General features: G+C 39.0%; 1 protein-coding gene across 1 annotated transcript in view; it reads left to right on the plus strand.

Annotated features, from left to right (window-relative positions):
* The window catches only part of tusc3 (tumor suppressor candidate 3), a 60,930-nt gene extending 39,214 nt beyond the window's left edge, over nt 1–21,716 (plus strand). The window contains exons 7-10 of the mRNA XM_029502901.1: nt 7,758–7,821; nt 12,028–12,102; nt 18,794–18,884; nt 20,564–21,716. Coding sequence (XP_029358761.1) covers nt 7,758–7,821; nt 12,028–12,102; nt 18,794–18,884; nt 20,564–20,579 — 246 coding nt within the window. The 3' untranslated portion in view covers nt 20,580–21,716. The remainder of the gene's footprint in view (nt 1–7,757; nt 7,822–12,027; nt 12,103–18,793; nt 18,885–20,563) is intronic.
* The last annotated feature ends 798 nt before the right edge of the window (nt 21,717–22,514 follow it).

Consider the following 22,514-nt stretch of genomic DNA (forward strand, 5'->3'; position numbering starts at 1 on the left):
TCTCTCTCTGTCTCTGCGCTCCGTTGTTCACTCCCACACAAACTCGCAGTCGTACACAAAGTGATTGGAGCTGTTGTTTTAGCAGAAAACTTTAAGAACTATGTCTTAAACACATGCATCCTGGAGATGCGCAAGGGACTCACTGTAGCATCTTTTCCTTTTATCACTCCTTGGTGATACTTCCCTCAGGATTGCCCACCATTTTAGAAAGTTTATGAATATCTCTAACTAGTTTGGTGATTTATTTGTTATTCAGTTGTTACTGAAGGCTGTATATCGACTGCTGAGTCTTCACTCATGACTGCAAACTCCTCCACTTCCCCTGAACAAATTTTAGCCTGACTCAGAAGTGGTGTAAAAGATCCAATTAGCAACAGAAGTTTCCTGTATTTTGGGCCGCCTTTGCTTCTCGATTTCGTCAAAGGTCAGTACCATCAAGACTTGGCTTGGTATCGATCAGCAGAGCAAATTTGTGGGTCAAAGGTGCATGGATTTACTCTGCACTCGCAAGCAAATTCACTGATCATGCACATTTCTACGAAATTAAAAGATTTTACAAAATGCTACCATGAATGTAAAGTACCCACCAAAAATACTGGCCGCAGAGAATGTTTATTTGAACAATTGGGGATGAACTGTCTTCATAGGGGTAGCAAGAGAGTGAACACCCCTTGGTTTCACTTTAATCCCTGTCCAGATTTATTTGAAACAATACAATACAATTGATACAAAACAACAAATAAACCTTATTGGAGGAAATGAGAAGTCACCTCATTTCACTGATTGACATATTTTTTTAAAAAGAGTACTGGTTGAAATGGCTTTAATTGACTCTTGGGTAATTAAAGTGAACTCTCTGGAGTGTGTCCACACTGAACTGCATTAAAAGGGAGTAGATAATGAGAGCATCATCTGAATTCCAAAAAACAGACTACAATATTTGTTCAAATGAAGGGTTCAGTGAACCTGCCCAAGGTCCCTCTGCTTGTCTGGATAAGTCATCTCAACATGTTTTCAGATCTGGTTAGTAAGACACTGAATCATGCATCATGTGCACCATATTTCTCTTTGAACAAAGAGATATTTCAATTCCAATCTCCTACATATCAATCATTGTATTTTCCAATTTTCCAATTATTTTCATATATTTTTTCTTTTTTTCTTTGTTTTCTGTCAATTAATGACTGAGTCTTTTCTGCTGCAGTTTACTTGTCGGTTTCAGTTTACAGGTCTGATGCAATCATCTTGCAAACAGCCCAACAAACCCCTTTGTCTTCCTCTTTCATGCTCTCGCCCTCCTTTTGTGTTGTAGGTATTTAGCTGACAGCCACAGCGCCTTGTAAGGTTCACTTCCCAGATCGGTTATCATTATACACATTCACAACAACACACACTGACAAACCTATCCTTTGTTTTATATAAATGGAGCATCTATTTCCACTCCACCTCACTTCCTCTGTGTTACCTACTCTTTCTCCCCTCCGTTCTTTCTGCTTTGTTGACTTTTCATTTATCCCTCTTCTTGTCTGAGTGCTTCCTGACCTTTACCAAACAAAATACGGGCGCACTCACACACACAAACACACACACACTATACACACTATACACACAAATACCTGATACTGGACGCTGCAGTAGTTTGGTTTTAAAGAGAGTTAAGAGTAGGAGGGACAAAGTTTGTCCAAGTACTAGTTATCACGGTGGAATTAGCTTGCAATTGTCTACTATAATTGCAGTTATACCGATACATTTCCATGACATTTAGCAAGGTAGGGAGGGGCAATTAAAGAAAATCATTGATAACCACTTGCCGATTATTTCCAATAATCATTAATAATACAATAAGACAAGCGTGGGTGGTAACGTGCTACATGTACTCCAATACATTTAGTTAAGTAACTATTTACATAAATTGTGCTTGTAAAAGTAGTTTTAATACAACATACTTTTTACTTTTACTCAAGCATATTTATGAAGAAGAAATGCTACTTCTACTCCATTACAACATCATATATTCCACTCATTATTTTTATTTTTGGCCATTTGCTTATCAGTGCACAACCCATTAGTTTTGGTTTTTCAGCCACAGACACACAAGACCAAGTTTCACCCATCAGTGATGAGAGTGGATGTTAGCAATGGCTGCGACGATGGTGTGCGATTCAGATTAATATGAGACAGAAGCCTCAGAACAACCCTTGCCATATTCAAGCCATGTTTGCCATGCATATTTAAATAAATTAATAACTGTTTCAATATTTATTTTTTTTATATATATAAATTAGCTTAATATAATCTTGGTCTTGGTCTCAAAAGGGTTTTGTTCAGTTTTTTTATGAAAGACCATGACAGTCTGACAGAATGCTTTGAAAAAAAAATATTTTCTTAAATGTGGCGGATGCCTCAATTTATTTTTTCATTCATTTATTAATGTTTTATTTAAAAGAAAAATAAATCCAACGTTACTCAGCAAATACTCAGGACTTGAGTAGTTTTCTCATTAAATACTTTGTTACTTTTACTTGAGTAATTATTTGGATGGCTCCTTTTCACTCCTACTTGAGTCATATTTTTCTAAAGTAACAGCACAGTTTTTGGCTACTCTACCCACCTCTGACCCCACCTCTGGCCTTCATGCCTATGTATACATGTGTTTTTGTGTGTTCAAATGTAAATACATATTAAATGCACTGCACTGGTGTAGACATTCAATTTGCCTCTGACAAATGAGCAGTGTTATGCAGTTCTTACATAATCAAGATTTTTTTTAATGTCAATGTATTCAAATGAATGCATGAACACAGACACACACAGGTTGTTCACACTCTTATTATTGGTGTTTAGAAAAGGGACTATACACATATTTAATTTAGAGTGTTCAGCCGCTGTCATTTTTTTCACATGATGTTATGTTGGGTTTGAGGCAGAGCCTATTTAACACACACCGTCCTGCTGCCATAAATTCTCACCAGCACATCAAATGTGTATAAATGTTCGGTTAAAAGTAGTCCAAAGAATGAACAATATTTACTAACCTTTGCTCAAAACAAAATTTTTGGAGTTTGTTTATCCTTTTGTAAAAATAAACCATTAATAAATGACCAATTTTTAAAGGTTTATGTCTTCAGTGGGTTCTAGTTGGCATGTAGTTGAACTGAGAGCATGAAAAACATATTGCTGGTTTGGATCTTTTTATAGAATTAGTTGACAGTAACTAAAACATATACTATATGGCCAACCTTACCCTTTGACAATAATTCGGTGGATAGCACTTTGCTAGTTCCTTGGCGCAATGGTGCACTTCATTGATCCAGGCCGGCTAGATAACAAGTTTAGCTCCAAGTTTATCAGACTAGCTTCTGCGCCCACATCAAGCAGCTTGTTTGATGCAGTGCTACCCTCTGAGAGGATCTGATTTCATCTACTGTCAGCAGTGATCTGGAAATGTTAAGTTCAAAGGCAGTTTTTGTTGTGGCAGTGCCACTGCCTTTCATAATTGTGCATTATTTTAGATTTACTTGACTGTAAGTCTTTAGGTTGTAGTATCCCCAAAAAAAATAAAAATTAATGCAGCAGAGAAGAATTTGAAAAAGCACCACAACTAAACTGTATAGTTTAGTATAGTATAGATAGTGGTAAGTCTTTCAAATAAATGCTGTGAACTCGTTAGGGTGAGTTAATCTTAAGTGGCTTTTATGGCCAAATGATATGGCTCTAAATGTTGCAGTGCCAGGTAGTTAGTTGGTGCATAGTTTTGATACACAGCACAGTGCTAAATTGGTTCATTTCAACCGCTTAAGGATCATTTTCAGCATTTGATGGTGATTATATGTATATTTGATCTATGGCTGAATGATTATTGAGTTTAAATAAAAATGATTAATTCAGATGTTAAAATTGGCAAATCATAAAAGGCTGTGATGGAGAAAATATGTTATACAAGAGCTAAAATCAGGGCTCGGTGATACTAAGCAGTGGAGTGAGCGCTGCTCCGTGCTTTCCAATTAGAAGTGGCCTTAGCCGACTGTGTTCACGCCCATCTGGGAGGTGATGAGAGCTCACATGAATTCATGGCACCCAGCATGACAACAGCTTGATCTGGAGATCTAGAAAGTGCAACTCTGAACCTGTCAATTCTAATTTCTGCATCCATATTATTCGGCCCCATGCTGTAGAAAAACATGGTGATCTGTCCAAACAACTGTGGGAGATAAAACATTGTTGAAGATACTGACAGCAGCTCATAGTCTCTCATGCAAAACCTTCCAAGCACTTTGAATTGCGTTCCCCATGCAGTATCTAATAGGATGCACAGTCCTGCACTGGTGGATTTGGGAGATGTCACTTTATTCAAGTTTTGAATTACACAGTGGCTTTTGGGGAAGCCCCATTTTCTGGACAATTGGAGCTTTCACTGACCCGTTAACGTTGCCGGGCCAGTTGTAGCGGCTACACTGTTAGCATCAATTATTGTCTTTGTTAGTTTGGTGAATCCAAATTGACCGAGACTTGTTTTACCCACGCGATGACTACGTTATTGTGACTATATGAATGTAAGAATGTAAGTGCAGCTCTGCTATGCACACCATTTAGTGCACTTGGGATTCAGCAGCCCATGTAGTATCGAATAGGATGCCCATTCCTCCATCGACAGATCTGTGAGAAGTTGTCCTTTTTTGCATAATAGCAGCACCGAACTATATTTCAGAGCAAGTGTGTGTTACATGTAGGTAACCTGTATGTGGGATTAGATTGGAGGGAGAGCAAGTGTGAAAATTGAGTATATTCATCTTTATGTTAGATCAAGGAGCTGTGATTGCTTTTAGCACCAGACCACTTCGATGCATATTCGTTTAACGAACACACAGACATGAGCACACTCTCTTTCGTATAGAAAAATGTTTCCTAAACAGTCCAGTTCACAAATACACATTCAGTTAGTACTTTTCAGTACACACATTCATAGCTACCCTGTACTCGCCCAGCTCTGCACACTAATGAATAGAAGTCCTGCATTCTAATCCATCAGATTAATTGGAAGTGCTTGGCCATGGATTGAGGAATTTTTCATCCCCCCTCACTGCTGTTTCTCATTGCCTCTATCTGCATTTTTGGTTTATGTTGAGTGGGGTAACAAGAGAGTAGTGTCTTAGAAAATAGCATAAAGTAATGTTTGTTTAGTTTCAGTAAAGAAAAATATATTTGGTGTTGCGTAACTAATTCAAGAAACTATGTCCACAGTTTCCTGAAAGTGGGACTGGATTTATTTTATTTAATTAAGGTTCAACTAGTCGGTCTTTTAATTTTTACAAAGCTCTTTGAATCAAGGATAAATTCAGGGATAAATTCATATGCACCCACATGTAAGTCAGGATGTCTTAAACATTAAACAGCTTATCACATTACAAAAGTCCAGTTTCTAGTTTCCCTGTGTCAAGAATTCAGTCGACAAAATCTCCTCAACAGATTTTTTTGTCTGCAGTTGTATTAGGTACAATAAATTGGTACAACAAAACAGCCGGTGTAAGATTTTGATATTTGACCCCTGTGTTGATAGGTAGGAGATTATTTGAGGTTAGGCTGCACCAAAGGTTAAATCCCCTCAGTTTTTACATGTCATTTTGGTTGGCATGGCTTTGTGAACTGGTACATTCTCAAATGTATAGACTTAGATATGAGTAGGAAATGCATGCTGGCCTAGTGTATTAAAAAAAAAAAAAAAAAGTCCCGTAAAGCATCGGTCAAGATCCAAGAAGCTGAACACCCAATGAAATATCATTAAGCACACTTAGTGCATGGCATAGCCAGTCATTCCCCTAATGTGCATGCTTGTCCAAAAGCCGAATGCCTTTGTTGTGAAAAAGTTGTGACAGAAAGCTGAAGCACTAGATCTTTATTTGCTAATGTGTTCTATATTTTTTCCTCGTCAATTTACTGCCAAATATTATGTCTGTCTGTGACAGAAAACACGAGCCCTCTGGAACATTTTCTTCTATTAATAATTTATAATTATAGGCCCATTATTTCATTTCAAATAAATTCTTTGACATTACTGGGTTTCACATGCAGTTCTGTGTGTAGTATTTAGGAAATCAAAGGAATAATCTCTTCTAAATAAAGAGAACTTTTTTATTATGCTAATGAAGAGCCAATGGTTTTTCAGTCAATAAGGAAAGCATCTTGATAACACTTCCAAAGCCCAGGTTTGTGTCGAAGACAAAAAGATCTGTTTCCAGCCTTGAGTCTTTGTTGTGTTAACGTCAGCTTTCAAGTGAAAAAATTCTTCATTTCTCTCCACTGAAGCAAGAAAAAGATGTCCACCCTTTACTCCTCCTCCTTTGTCAAGTTCTATTCATCTTCCAATCCTCGTTCCTGTCTAATGTAGAAAGGAAGGAACGCTAAGGCAGTCAACTGGAAAAAGAGACCATAGATTTGCAATACACATGGATGTTTATAATCTCAACGAATTCAATGTGAAACCCACTGCGAGATTCCCTTTATCTGTCTTCTTTTAGTCCTCATTTCCACCAGACTTCAACTTTGTCTTCATTTGTCTGTTTCTCTGCAACTCGCCATTAATTAAAGGCAGATGCCAGTAGAATTAGACCACTGACATCCGATCAGAGAAGCTTGCTTGTGATTGGAGACACTCTGCTGTTACACTGAAGAACTGTGTGGCCTTGGCAGTGATGATGTGTTATGTCAGTTGACTCGTCAGTACACATTTACAGTCATTAAATGTGACACTGACGTGGGTGGATATAATGCCTTTGCGTTGCAAACACAAAATAAATATGAATTGAAATTTTAACCCCATGTACAACCAATGTGCTTGAAATTCTTCCGAGACGTCTGTAGGAACACAAATGATCTTACACAGAGTCCTCGACCTAAACACTAAACTGTTGGTGACACACACAAGCAAACACCTTGGTTTGTATTTTATATTGATACAGCACTAACACTACGAGAGCGTTGTTGTAATAATTAGTAATCAAGCAGTCCTTTACTATGACAGAAATAAAGAGGGAAGATGAAGTTCAATGCTTCGCCCAGAGACTATCTGCACACAACTCTAGACTCTGCAGATGTCCCCACTGAGGGACCAGTGAAGGACAGTCTTATCTAACTTGTGAATTCAGTTCATTCCTCAGACAAAATCTTAAATTGGCAAATGTCACAAATTTCCTAATATCCCTGATGAACGCACAACTTGCCTTTCCAGGTAAATTCTTCTTCCCAACTTGTCATGTAAAGGGCAGAGTAAAAGGCCAATGATAACATCTCTTTAATCTCCAAAACAATGGAAATATAGATAAATGATGCGTTGTCATCTAACAAAGAAGAACTATTCGGCATTTGTTTGATTTGCTTACTCATTTTGTTCTCTGAATGATTTGGAAAGAGCTTCAATGCAGGATAAATGCATTAAGTGAAGGTTTACAGTGCTGGTATGTCTGGCAGTGGGCGTTTGCATTTAGAAGTTGGGCAGTGAATGTGAGTTATTGCATTTGTATGTGTGTCTGTGTTCCTAAGTGTTTCCAAAGGGTTAGATTAGACTCTTAGGTTTGACTCCCTGCCCAGACTGTGAAAAGTGAGCTCCTCTCTTCACCTACACACTGCATGGACAAAGTAGTGGTGTGGTGTGGTTTAACACATACTGTTAAGCTCAACATATTCTTGATGTTCTTGATATTCTTGACAGTTGAAAATAACAGCAGCTCACAAACGTGTCTCTGTCTTTCTCTCTCCCACAGAGTTACATTCACGGCAGCAGTCAGGCTCAGTTCGTGGCTGAGTCACACATCATCCTTCTCCTGAGTATCCTTCCACCAAAGTGCTCTTGGATTGTTGGTTCGTTTGTTGGAGTTTGTGTATTTTTCATGTGTTGGCATGAATGGAAACACGGTGCTGCATGCAAATCATCCAGCGCAATTAAACTCTCAGTGAAATGCCTGACAGCTTGTCTTGGCAACAAATTTTGTTTAGTTCTTCATTAGCTGACTCAAAAGGCCCAGAAAACTTACATGTTGGACACAGCGTTCCAGTTTCACTGTCTGCGAAATTTATTTTCCAACACCAAATCTTTGTCATCTCTACACTCTCCATAGGGAGGCTACATGCTGGACTACACAAACAGACAGTACAAAGAGATCATCCTCTTTTAAGTTCATCTCCTTACCTGATTTGCTCCAAATTCAATGCCTGATGACAGGTTTTGTTTGTGTGCTTGTGTGCTTGCTCGTGTACCTGTTTGGCAGGATAGATGTTTCTGTTTGTCTACCTCTATGTCTGCTTGTGTACCTGTGTGTACTTGCATGGGGGTTGTTCAATGTGTGTGGATAATGACACTGTTGATTCTTAGCTGTTGTGTTCATCCCTGTAGGAAATAGCAAGTCCAAGGTCACACCTGCTGCAGAGCAACATTTGTTTGTCCACGCTCATGCTGTTTATTTATTTTATTTTTTATTTTTTTTATTTTCTGTCCATTTGATCGCATCTAAATGAAACACACACTAATATTTACACCTGCTGAAATACCAAAACACTTACACTGTTTGGTCAAACAGCGTGAACACTGCATGATGGTCAAGATGACGTTTCACCATGGCTTCAACCTTGCGCACACACATATCCAAGTCCCAAATGCACTTTGTTATCTATACCATAGATCCACACATATATGCAGTCCAGTCCAACTCTTTGGACATATTTGTTGATAAGGCTCTATACATCCTCGCTAGTGCAATTTAAATTTTAAAACTGTTCTTACCACTTTCGCCATTTCAGTAGCAAAGAATAAACGTTGGCTGTGCTAGAACCATGGTTCGAAAAGGTTCAAATTTGGTTAGTTAGTTGGTTAGTTTAACATAGTCCCTATATGCAGTGGATTGCTGATGAGTTTATAGCTGCAGGTAATTCTCAACTGCTGTCACTATCTAAGCTTTTGTTTGAACAGGCTAATTAACATTCAGCTGTCTTCATCATAAAACTACAATTAAAAAAAACAAAAAAAAACGTAGGAAAATAATGTAAAATATGAAGGTGACGTGCATTGATTATGATGTGTATCTTGGCAATGGCAACAGCAAACAGTAACACACAACATTCATTGCAACTGATAATATTCGATTTGAGGAAAATATGCAGAAGTACATTTACTAAGAACTCTTGATTAATTATGGGAGGGTTTTGCAAAAAATCCCATTAAGCTACGCTTCCCCGTTCCCTTTAACAACCAGAGGCGTCTGCACTTTGGCCTCTGGTTGTTATGCAGAGTTGCACAACGAATTAGATTCTGCTTGTGCTGAGGTGATTAGCTTCATATAGTTACCAACCAGTGAGTCCAAAGGAAATTAATGTGCTCCGCGCATGTGTACAAAAACGGAACAATTACAAATCACAACTACAGGCACCTGTTTGTTATATAATGAAATAGATTCTCTATTCAGTTCTAAACTGGAGCAGGAAAATATTGGTCCAGGTGATGAGTGGGAAACACACCCTGTTTAGGCGCATCAGGCAGACCTACCAACTGTACCAACACCTATGAGGACTATCTGTGTTCCCTGCCTATGTAGTCTTATCATAGTGATCCAGCAAGCATCTGACCACACTTTAAAACCAGCACACTCATGGGTGTAAAACTTCTTCTTTATTTTCATCGAGATATATTTATATATTTATATTTATATATTTTATTTTATGAAGAAGGCTTAGGTTTGCGTCTTACAGTGAATCCTCTAAGGTTATACCCATGAATTTTTCTCTTGCTTGTAGACTAGGAAGCATATCCACCTACACCCTGGACAGCATCCTTGACTTGCTGTGTAGTCATAAAGAAGTTTTTTTTTCACCACTGAAATGATTTTCTGCTCATCCTCAAATGACAGCTAGATAAACTCTAAGAAACTGTGGATGCTCTGGCTGTCTGTCGGCTACGCAGCATCCGACGTAGAAATAAATCCAATGTTGGGTTTATCTGAAATCACACAAATTTCTACTGGTTAGCTGGGATTTGAGCCGGTCATCTCTGCAGTCAGTCGGCCTGTGCTCTGGTCTCATCTGTCTTTGCCGACGTCCTTTTTAGAGTAAAACGTAGTTACTCCAGTATTGCGAATTCAGATGAATACTCTTGTGTGTCAGCTCATGTGTGGGCAGTGTCTGCATATTTACATGGAAGGCTAATGGTTCAACTGGTTTACATGTGCAGTTTTTTTTTTTGTTGTTGTTGTTTTTTTTATTATTTTTAATATTCTTGACCGAACCTTCAATGTAGCGTCTTTTATTATATTTCACATTGAATTTTCTGGAGCCCAAAAGCTAAAGAACTGATTCTGTGACTGTCCAGATGCTGACTTTCTGGAGACTGTATGTGCTTTTATAAGTTCTACCTTCTTATGTGCACATTTACATATTGATGGACTTGTACAGTTATGTCATACCATAACATCCCTTCAAGTTTAATGAGTTGAGCCTACGGCAAATGATTGCCTTTTGCATCAACAAAGTGCTATTTCGTTTTTCAGTTCCGTGTCCGTTTGATATTCTGGTGACATTTTGAAATTTGTGGTTTCAGTGGAATAGAAGTCACTGATTGGATTTTTTTATTTTTTTTATTTTTTTATAAAAACTAGGATTACATCTACCAGCACTCACCTTTTCATATCTCTTTGTAATGGTTTGAGTATATTTTATTTTTATAAAATTTTCCAGGATGATCAGGGTGAATCATAGCGGCTACAGTTAATGCAAATTGTGGAATTGGCGAAAGGATGACCGAAGTGGACAGTTTGCATGGTGGCAGCACACAGTTTCATCCATCTAACTTCTTTCAAATATCCGATGTTATGTTGCTGGAGACAGGTGTGAGTTTGTCAGAGTTTCATTGTATGAATCTCTACTTAATATCATGACTTCACTGGCAAGTTGTTGCAAAGCTTCCTGAAACACTGTGACTGGCATTTTCCATGTTTCAGTTCTAACACTACAGGTACTGTATCTCTAGTTTGCCTCTCCCCAGCATTACAAGTCTTTTACCATATCATCAAGAGAATGCCTCAGTTTCTGCTCTCTATCTCCCCACGTGTCAACCTTTGTGCCGACCGTAAGGTTTCTTTACTTATGTGGATTGGTATTCAGAGCACGGTGAGGGCAAGAATCTGTAATTAGGTCTTAAGCCATGTGAGGCTGTGCTCTGCAGTTCAGGCACTGGATGGAGAAACGCTTAATGTTCACAGTACTGTAACTGCTTATGAGTAACTGCTCATAAGAAAATGTTTATTAATTTAACAAGGCATACAGTGTAACTCTAACGAGATATAATCAAGTATACCAACCTCAGTCACATGATCATGTAACATCAAATATTAGATTTCTTTTTTTCGACAAATTCTACAGCGTTATTGAAATTAACATTTGAACGAATGCCAGATTTATTTATGTGAGTTTTATACATTCACCAATTCACAACTCTTTTTAAAGCACAGTTCTTGGAAGGGCACATAGCCTTTGTCAAGGCATAAGGGAGAGAAATTACACTCACACTCTGCTCTTGCAGATATGAAATAACCATCACTGAGGCTGACTATCCAAGAAATGGTCTAATTATTGGCTATTAGAAGCACATTTACGCAAAGAAGTGGACTCAAGTGCAGCATTGTGTATTTTCCTGAAAGCTCAAGTATCAATGTTCAGACTCATAAAGACTCACGTGACCCCTTATGCCTTCTTCAAGAGAAAAAAAAATACACAACCACTTGTGACTGATTTGAGAGCATTGCTGTGTTTCGATTTTTGATTTTCTGTGCAAAACATCACTAACTACTTGGTTTAATTAACTCTTCCCTCACACAGATTTAACCAATGTGAAGGTTATGAGCTTTAGCTTTAGTCTCTATTCCAGGGCTGCTGCCCGGGATTGCATGTTCATTTGCAGGTGTCCATCTTACTGTGGCCGCATCCTGTGCATATACGCAAAGCTATAACATGTTTGAGTGTGTTGTTTCCTTGACAACCTCGTCTCAGATGCTGCAATCACCATGGGGATGGTGCTACTGAATGAGGCTGCCACTTCCAAGGGAGACGTTGGCAAGAGGAGAAGTAAGAAGTGGTTCTTAGTTTTCTTGTTTTATCATTGATTGCCCCCCCACCCACAATTTTCATTCCCTGTTCCCGTCAATGATTTCTGAAGGAATTGTTAAGAGTGTAAGTGAAGTGTGTGTGTGATTGTTTAAAATGGGTGACATAGCTGATAGGAAAACCACGCAGGTACGGGGAGAACATGCAAACTCTGCACATAAAAGCCCCAGGCCTGGGAACTGAACCTGCGCTTTTTTGGGGCAACAGCACGAACCCCTATCCCGCCATGTTGCACCACATACGGATATTCTCCGTGTTTATTAGCTTTGAAATTTTCATATTTCAGTATGTTTTGGTATCAACATAGTTTAGTCTTTTCCAAAAGGTTATTTTCCGATGATTACAGCCACTCATGAGATTATCTGTCAGAGTTTCCCTCAGTGCGGAGAGAATTCTCCCTCTTCAAGCTTTGACTTGCCAAGTGCTTATGTCTTTGTAAACCCTCTTGATACGACTCTCTATCACTGACACATAACATTTCAACAAATTTATTTCAAAAAGGAAATGATTTAATAAGTAGTCATCACATGCACTGAAGTGGGAGCATTTAGAGACCATACAGTCAGTCTGACAGTGAAAAATGGCTCAATGCCATTTTTCTCTGATTGTTCTTGTTTTTCTACCTTAGCATTCCCATGTAGTAGCCACAAAGGTGGTTTGCAAGCAAGTCTGTGTATGGTCCTTCTCTAGCTGATAAATCCAAAGGAAATACTGCACCACAGACAAATTATACCAATGGCTCTTCAGTTTTCAGCCACAATTTTATTGGCGTAAGAACTAATAATAGAATCTTACAGCAGTTCAACGGTGACCAACAAGCTGAAGAAAATCGGTAATCAATGTCTCATCTTAGTTATGTCTGACATCTAATTAGGCTCTGTATTAATGAAAGAAACACATTCTGAAACTCTCGAAGGCTGAACTGTGAAAATAAATAAAAAAATGTTGAGAATGCATTTAAATGAATGCTGCAGGTAATATGTAAATTTTTTATAAAAACATGTGGTGGATGACCGCCAGTAGGGGGAGTTGAGCTCACACACACGTCAGAGCATACAATCTGTGTGTCTGATCATTCAGATTTTTCTAAATACACCATCTAAGTCCAAGTTGAGCAGTGGCACCTCTATCAACGTATACATATTCCTGCATGCACATCCCTCCCCCATTTTTATTTGCCTTTGGATATTTATATATTTAACTCTTATCATTTCTGCTCTTTGTCTTTCAAAGATGCCCTCTGATGTGCTCTTACATTAGCGCCACAGAGCTCTATTCGACAAAACCGCCAGATTTAAATACAGCTTCTTCTTCAAGGCTGTATCTGTATCATATCCCACTTCAAATATTTCTAATTTCAATGTGTTAATTTATATATATATATATATATATCCTTTTCCTTTTTTATTTTTTATTTATTTTTGTCTTTCCCTTGTCCAAGATAGAAACACCAGAGTCAAATTCCCAGCATGTTTACACATACCTGGCAATAAAACTCTGATTCTAACATTGCTCTGCAAATTTGCACCTGCTCCCAAGAGGTGGGGAATTGTCTCGAGAAACCGACTTTCTCGTAGACCTTAGTCTCTCCCACACAATGGCCAATCGAGCACAGGGATTGACATCAGAGAGGTGCACTTTACAGATTACACCAGCGGTGAATCTCAAGTGACATGGCTGTTTCTCTTTTCCATTTCTTGGGGAAAGATGATCTTCATGGATCAAATATAATGGTCACACCCAAGTATCTCAACCATGCTGTTTTACTGTGAAGAATCTGTGGAGATTTTTGCATAGCTCCCTACTACTTGCAGAAAGTGAGAAAGATTTATTTGTACAGCACCCATCACGTACCCAAGCTCACAAAGTGACTGAAAACTCCTTTATTGAAAACAGAAATGGCAACAATCACCTCTGGTCTGTCAAGGTACATTTATAGCATTAACAAAGGCGGGCAGAAAACACACAATAAGGAGTTTGGGAAAGCAGAAAGGAAAATAAGCCAAGAAAGGCCAATAGATGGAATAGAGCAGCTACTCCAACAGGTTTACCAAAGCTCACCTGAAAAAAAATATTTCCAATAACTTCATGAAGATTTTACAGGAGTCCAGGAAACTGCTACAGCGAGGGAAAGCTTTCAAGCAGGAGTTTTTCTTCAGAAAACTTCAGAGCCTGATTATCTAGGTAAGGGAGGAGGAGATCAGCAATATACTTGGATGACTGATCGTGCAAGTCTCCAAAGGTTGGCACTCCTATTTTAAAGTAAGTGCAGATTTTAATTGAATTCAAATAGAAAAACATGAGTGCACAAGCTTGCTAACATAATTATAAAGGGACAGAGAATGGTCAGCGACCTCCTATACTGTTTCATGTTTTGAATAAAATTTTCATTGGCAATGGCAAGAGTTTCTGCCTTATATAAGTTTAACTGAAAGCCACTGCCAGCAGTTCAACCATTCATTTAAAATGGACATTTTGTTTTTCTCAGCAGGGTCAAAAGTGCGGCGCGACTAAAAGTCATCAGCATACAAATGATATGTGAGCAGATTTCCTCAGAGGTCTCAGTGAGTGGAGAAAAATGTAAAATACAAAGGTCGCAGTGGGCATGACTAATTGATCAAAGCTGTCATGTGAGTTTTGTGTGAAAATTTCTGTCATCTCCTCCAATCCCAAAGAGTTCAAAACTGCCGCAAAGATAACAAGAGTTTAATCCTGCCCTTTTTGCAAGAAAGGCACAGCGGTGTGCTGAAAGTGAAAGATATTGCATTGCGGATGTGTTTGAGGTGTAACGTGTTTTTTTTTTTTCATGTGGAAGTTGGCTGCACCAATCACAGACCGGCTTTTCAGATGTTTCCTTGATGAGCCGAGCAGAGTTTTTTGCATAATCTCCAGATTTTGAGAGGGGGAGTTAGATATTAGATGGCCTGCGCTGGTAATGACCTCAAACACACTCAGATACACACAAGTGGATTTAATTAGACCTAGTCTGATGAAAAAGCAATTTTGAGAAGCCTTTCAATTGCCTCTGTAAGGCCACACACTCATGCATACACACGTCCACACACAAAAAAAAAATCTAAAGATTAACAACTTTTTAGTTCGACTCTCCCTATGAGTGCTCCTTGAGATGTTGAACCTTGAAAGAGAAAATTGTCACCTATGATTTATTTATTTATTTATTTTTTTGGAAGTATCAGAGGACTGTCCACTTCTGTCTGCAGGTGCCGTCAACTCTGTCCCTTTCTTAATCCATTGTCATTCTTTTTCTCTCTCTCTCTCTCTCCTTTTCTTCAGCTCTCAGGGGCAAAAATTTGTATTTTGTAATATACTTTACCTCAACCTCCTCCTTTGCATAATTACCACCTGCTAAATTCGATAAACTGGAGCAAACACATCATGCAGATTACATTTTACTGCTGCACAAGCATACTAATGCTTAGAGAAAACTGTTACGTAAAACACGCACATTGCCAGCACACAAGCATGAATAGAATGAATAATTTTATAACCCTCACAGCACTGTCACCGGATTGACAGACTCACACACACATGGACACACAAATTAAATAAATGCATTTTAAAGTAGCATAGAGAATAGTCACATGTCAGTAATAGAAAGAGGATTAAGCTTGAATTGTAGTGTAATCACTGGATGTGGGTGTTAAATCCCTGGCATATCGCTTCCATACTGCTGAGGGCAGCTGCAGGAAGTTATCTCCTGCTTCCATGGGCATCTGCAGCAGAGATCACAGCACACGCACTGTTTCTCAGCAAGGCGGCTACTGGAGAAGTAAATGGAGTTTAAAAAAAAAAAAAAATCACTACATATGCAATTATGGTTGGATGTATGTGTGGTGTGTTGGGATGAGAGAGTCGGAGGGGGAGTGAAAGTGAAGGAGGATGAAATGTGAATAAGAGCGAAACAAGTATGGGAAAGAGCAAATGGGACAGAAACTGAAGAGTCAGGAAAAAGTGAGCTGGTTCTGTAAAAGAACAAAATATAACAGAGACCTTATCGCTCTGGTTAAACACCAGCATGCTGAAGAGTCGTACCACATTTCAAGACAATTTAAATTGTAATTACTACCTAAAAACAGAACATGACTCCAAAACACAAAAACTTAAGCCCTGAAAAACAAAAACAAAAACCAAAAAAAGCCATTCACGCATTCTGTGGTGTTTTACAATTTACTCACTAATTTTATTATTAGCAAGAATATGTTACAAGTAGTTTTTTTAATGCTAATACTTGAACAGTGCAGTTTTTGTTTTTTTTCTCTGAAATGTAACTGAGCACCAGAAAAAGTGCACCAACGTGAAAGCAAGTACAAACATGTACAGTGCTTAAATATTTGTTGTTAACTTCCATCGCAGCGTCAGTATCCTCATTAGCTCTCTTCACTAACAGACAGAAGGGGAGAAGCACACAAAAAGCTCGGCCTTATTGGCTCTAATAGATGCAGCGGGGTCCAAAGGTCTGACGCTTTTCCGTGTAAAAACAAAGTCTGGTGGTAGATTGTTTCCAGAGGTTGAACCACTTAATGTCTCTAACACCCAGAACAGAATAAATAAACTGTTAAGAGCCACTTAGCATCACAACAACTCTTCACACGTGCTCCAAATGAGATCGGCTTAACTTAATAGATGCGTTGGCTTCCTCCTGCCTGGGGAAGGTCTTTTTATATTTACCATGTCAATATGTCATGATTTCAATTGAGCCAAATCATACAGTCAAAAGTGGGATTACCACCTTTGTCACTGAGTGACATCATTCGGCTTAAACAACTTGTCATTTCGCCAAGGTCATAAATCTCTTCGCATATTAGCATGCTTTGTGTGCGTGTTTATATATGGGAGTGTCATTATCCATTGTGGCGCACCAAGACATCTCTCAGTCATAATTGATGAGCTGTGGGAAATACACTCCACCGTGCTTAATGAAGACACACAGACGTGTCTGTTGTTCACACATTCACACGAGCTCTCACCAACTCAGCGCACCGTCACAGGGGCATGAGGGCTTCCCTTGAAGACACTCTCAAATATGCAGTGCTCTCAATCAAGCCATTCAGGCAAAGTGACGCACACACACACACACACACACACACACACACACACACACACACACACACGCACACGCACACACCAGGTTTGTATTAGAATACTTCTCAAGGCATTGTCTGGAATTCATTATTTGCAAAATCTCTATTTAACCCCAGATCTCTCCTCTCATCTCTTACAAATAATATATTTAGAGTAGATGAGAGTGGGACAGTGAGCGAGAGTGTCTAAAACAATTTACCCTTGTGACTAATACCCTTTTGTCCTCGCAGGGATAGAAGGAGAAGAACATGTACACACACACACACTGATGCCTGAGTGGGCCTTTTTTGCATTTACATACATATGCCTGTGGTAGATGGATGGCGACTTGAATGTCATATCAATTTCTGTCTCTTGACGCACATACACAACCCTTGTGTGTGTGTGTGTGTGTGTGTGTGTGTGTGTGTGTGTGTGTGTGTGTGTGTGTGTGTGTGTGTTCCCTCATTCTGATGTTGAGTCATAAATAGATGGTATATGTAGAAAGTGAAACAAAGACAGGAAGGGAGGCAGTTCCTGAGCTGACACTGAGCGATAGCAGTAAACATAATCATACACATACACTGCAGATCACAATGCGACACACACACACATACAAACCATAGACAAACACAGACATACAAGCACTGGAACCCTGAAGATGAATGACAGCAAGTACACACAAATTGACACTGAGAATCTGTCTTACATTTTCTCAGCCAAATCTTTTGTTCTGACATTGCCTCCACTCTATTAATCTCTCTCTCTCTGTCTTACACACACGCACGCACGCACACGGAGGCAAAATGACACACAAATTTACACATGCATACTTTGGGAACAAGCAGATATCTCACTATTTAGTCTCCAGTAGGGGTCCTTATCCTAATCCCTGATTAACAATATCAGTCGGTGGTGACAGTTTAATTTAACACAGTGCTTCTCAAGGATTAGCTGCGACACAAGGGTGTGTGCAAACACCCGCACCCGCACACACACACACACACACACACACACACTTACGGACTCACAACATGCTTATGCATATTTCATTGAAGAATAGCCACCAAGGAAGTGGGATAATAATAGAAAAACACAATTGCTGGCCATTTGTTTCTTCTTGTAAAAGTTTTCGCAAGTGTGCATGTCTGTTCAAGTTTCTGAAACTTCTGAGTTTCTGCGTCAGGCTGAGTGGATGCTTTCATCCACGTGGTTGATTACATGTGCGAGCCACCAGCACAGAGAGAATTGGATGTTATGAGTGTGTTCTAGGTCCAAACCCTGCAAGCACATTCAGTTCGAGCAGAGATCGCACAGAGTTGCATCAGCACTCATAATGTGCGTGAAATGATTTAAAGGGTGCCTTTAGCCACAAATCAAATATTCTCTCACGCCATTGTCTAATATGTCAAACTGTCTGTTGGATGTGAAGAAAGTTTGGGAAAATTCATCTATTGTTATTCAGTTTTAATGCTCATTGTGTAATCGCATGAGTTGTTTGAATTACTAATTCACTCTAAACAGAAATTTTGTGTGATGACCTTATACGTGTGTTTGTGTTTCTTTGCAGTCATCTGCCTGGTTGGTCTTGGCCTGGTAGTGTTTTTCTTCAGCTTCCTGCTCTCCATTTTCCGATCCAAGTACCATGGATACCCTTACAGGTAACTGTAACAGCCATGCAGTTTTGCTGTACACAAGTTTCATCCAGTTTACTTGACGCTTATTCAAGAACAATAATCAAGAAGTGAGCGAATCTTAAAGTCACTGAATTTGACATAAAATCATTGCAAAGGTATTCCATTCAGTCCTGTGATCTTAAGATAGGCGCTCGATTGGAAACGCCTCCTCCAAAATGTGCAAGCCAAAGTTTCTTCTGCAGAGACCAGCCACCAAAAGATTTTAAGTTTGACTGCAACGATGCATTCCATTTATTTTTCATTTTGCAGTATATTTATATCTTGTGTATTACCTTTTCAATTAATAAAAGAAGTTCTGTGTGAGTCATGGATGCTCTGTATAGGTTGTCACATACTGACAGCGTTCTGACTCCAAAGCCCTGCAGCTTAGTGCAAGAACAGCAGCAATTTGGCCCCACTTTAAGCTAAAGGTCACCACTATGTTAAAAAAAAAAAAAAGGTTCGACAGACAGAAAGCACTTTGCAGAGTCTGGGTCCAATTCATTGGCACTGGAGCATCTAGGATAGGATAGGATATTAAAGCAACACAATAGAATTCATCCAGCTGCTGAAACCCACCACAAGAGCTGGAGGGGATTCAGGATTCTGAGGGCACTTCAGCAGGGCAAATCATATATTATGGTCGGGGCTGGAAGGTTGGCGTGACCTTAAGCTTGGAATAGGATCAAGGTAGAATTCCAGTCAGGTTAGCACCATTAGGGTCCAGTCAGTTTTCCACTAATATACTGATTGCAATAACAAGAATGTTAATTAGCAAGTTTATTAATAATTTAACTGTGTTCTTCATACATGTTAAACTGTATGTTCACTGGCAGACGCATGCAGTTCTGCTGTTAGGGTTAGGAACCACAGTATTTCCCTCCAAATACACAAACTGACCAATCTGTCTCGTGCGTTACGTTTCAAGTTCAGTCCAGGGAACATAAACCTTGTGTAGTTAAAATACCTCGGACCTACAAAATAAAATGTTGCTATCAGTCTTACTCTGCTAATCAGAGTCTACTCTCCTCCTCCTGTTTGTTAATCACTTCAACTATGCAAAGAGAAAACGTACGGTGATCTTGAAGCAATATGTGATTTGCAGAGCAGTTAACTTTTGTCTGCTTTTTGAAATGATGATGCAGCCTGTGATGGACTGGTTAAGGATGTAACTAATATTTTATATAGACTGTGTAAAGATTTGAAAATCTTAAGCAAAAAAGAAAGAATGAAATGAAGAGGCAGTCACTGCCATCTCTGTACCGGCGTAATAAGTGAATGGAGCAGATGTGTATTTAGTGTAATTGGATCGGATAGTAAACTTCATTGCTGCTCAATGAAGTGCGATTTTAAATGGATGTTATTTACATTCGATTGTGGTTTCCTTTTTATGAGTCAAGTGCATGTTTTGAATTTGAATTTGAATTTAAACATTAAGAGCAAGTCTGCACTCAAAGTTTTTTTTTTTGTTTTTTGTTTTTTTTTTTTTGCCTGGTTCCAGGATAAGTGTTTTTTTTTTATATATATATATTTCTGAATAATTTTTTTTTTCTTTCAACCTATGCTGAAAATGTAGCCCTCATTTTTATCACTGTTCCTTCTCTTCTCCCAATTCATTTCTTGTCCTTTCCCTATCTACCTCTCAATCCTTCTCTGTCTCCCAGCTTCCTTATTAAGTGAAAAAAGGATCCTAGAGAGGGCAAAAAGGGGTGGTAGGTGAGGCGAAGAGGAGTCGAGAAGGTACTTGAAGACGTGGAGGCATCGTTACATTTGAATTTGGATTGATTGTGACCTTTTTTTTTTTTTTTATCGACTTCTATCATCTCTACAAACTGACAAAAAAATAAATTATTCCTACTTTCACTGGAAACTGAAAATACCTAACTTGTACCTTTGTTACTTCTTCGTGGTTTGCTTTTTTGTTAAGTGTTGTTGTGCGGATACACAGACCTTCACTGGCAGAGTTCATGTTTTCTTTATGTGCTGGACCTTATTTATGAAAACTGTGTTACAGGTGAAAGGAGAATATGGAACAACCTAAGTCACAGAGAGTGAGGTAAAATGATGGAAAGGGGTATTTGAAAAGAAACAGCCGGTTACATTGATGGTTTTTGCTACAGTCTCTATACACTCAGCCACCCCAACTGCTTCTCAGCACATAACTCGGAGTGGAGCACAGATAAATATTATCCGCATCATATTTGGACCTCTGCTTTCAAACAAGGTGTTATTCAGTTACAGAGAGCCGTTTTGCGTCGATGTACATTGGATTGCAGAGACTGGACTGCAAGGTCATGTGATCTTGACAGGTTTGATAGGCAAATAACACATTTTGATCCTGGCCTCAGAAAATCAGTTACAACCACACAGCCTGTCCCCACATCCCTCTGTTCTCACTGAACATTTATTGCATATGTTTCTGCAATTTGCCCTTCTATCGAATATGTACTGACCACCAGGTTGGAGTTCAAGTTGAGCAGTTAAAGCCGCTTCGATGAGGTGAGGCAAAAGTTTCGTGTGGTTTCACCAGTTTCTCAGAGGCAAATCACTGATACAAATTGATACAAATGCTTGAACTAAGGTCAAAGAAGATTGGCTGAAAGTAGTACAACTTCTTGCTCATTGTGAGGAGCACAGGTCAGTTGGAGCTTACAAAGATTTTGCTTTCTCTCTCGCTATCTCTCTCTCTCTGTCTCTCTCTCTCTGCCCACAAAAACACTGAGTGGGCTGGAGAATTGAAACCATTTATGTAACCTGCTGTGCGTAGGCAGACAGTGGAATACTGCAGATAGACCAGCTTGGACAAATGAAATAAAAATATTTCCTGTCAGACGTCCCATTCTTGTCAATTTTTTTTTTGTTTATAAAAAAAAAAAATTAGAGAGTAGCTGAGTGCAAGATGAGCTTAAAAAAAAAGGGAAGAAGAAACAGATGCTCGCTGTGGACTGAATACGTGATCGATCATTCATTCCATCGAAACTGCATTTCTTCCCCTCCTTACCTTTTTATGTATCATGGGACTGCAGTATATTGAACCGAAACAAAAAATTCACTTAGTTGTTGACTTGCTGAGTATTATATTTGGATTTGCTAGTGGAGGAAATGAAACGTGTTACCGAAGGTGCCCTCCCTCCTATTTATAGTGGAGATGCTGTGCAGAGTGACTGGGCCTACTTTCAGCAAAACGGAAAGAACCACAGCAACCTTCTGAGTTGGTTCTGAGATGAGTGTGACAGCAACACTTAAAAAACACTTAAGAAAACAGGTGCCACAGCTGTGACGTTTTTCTCTGAGATAAAATCGATTTGTAGGATCAGTTGTATGTTGGAATAGATTTGAATGCCGCTAATGGACAGAGAGCGACGCGTCCATCTCTTTGCCCCTCATCTGTTGACCTCTAAGGCACACAGGAAGTAAGCCGAGTAAAAGCCGCCTTTATTGCACAGTTGGCGATGGAAGTGCTGGCCAAAGGATACAAAATGGGTATTTGAGGGCTCTGTCATTAAAAGAGCGATTTGCAAGTTTTGCCATTTTAATGTCGCCAGCGTTATCGTCACATCTGTTTACTTCCCGGTCCAGGAGAAATGCTGCAAATTTAGCACCATACTTGAGCTT

Source organism: Echeneis naucrates, chromosome 1, assembly GCF_900963305.1.
Source record: "Echeneis naucrates chromosome 1, fEcheNa1.1, whole genome shotgun sequence".
Lineage (NCBI taxonomy): Eukaryota > Metazoa > Chordata > Actinopteri > Carangiformes > Echeneidae > Echeneis > Echeneis naucrates.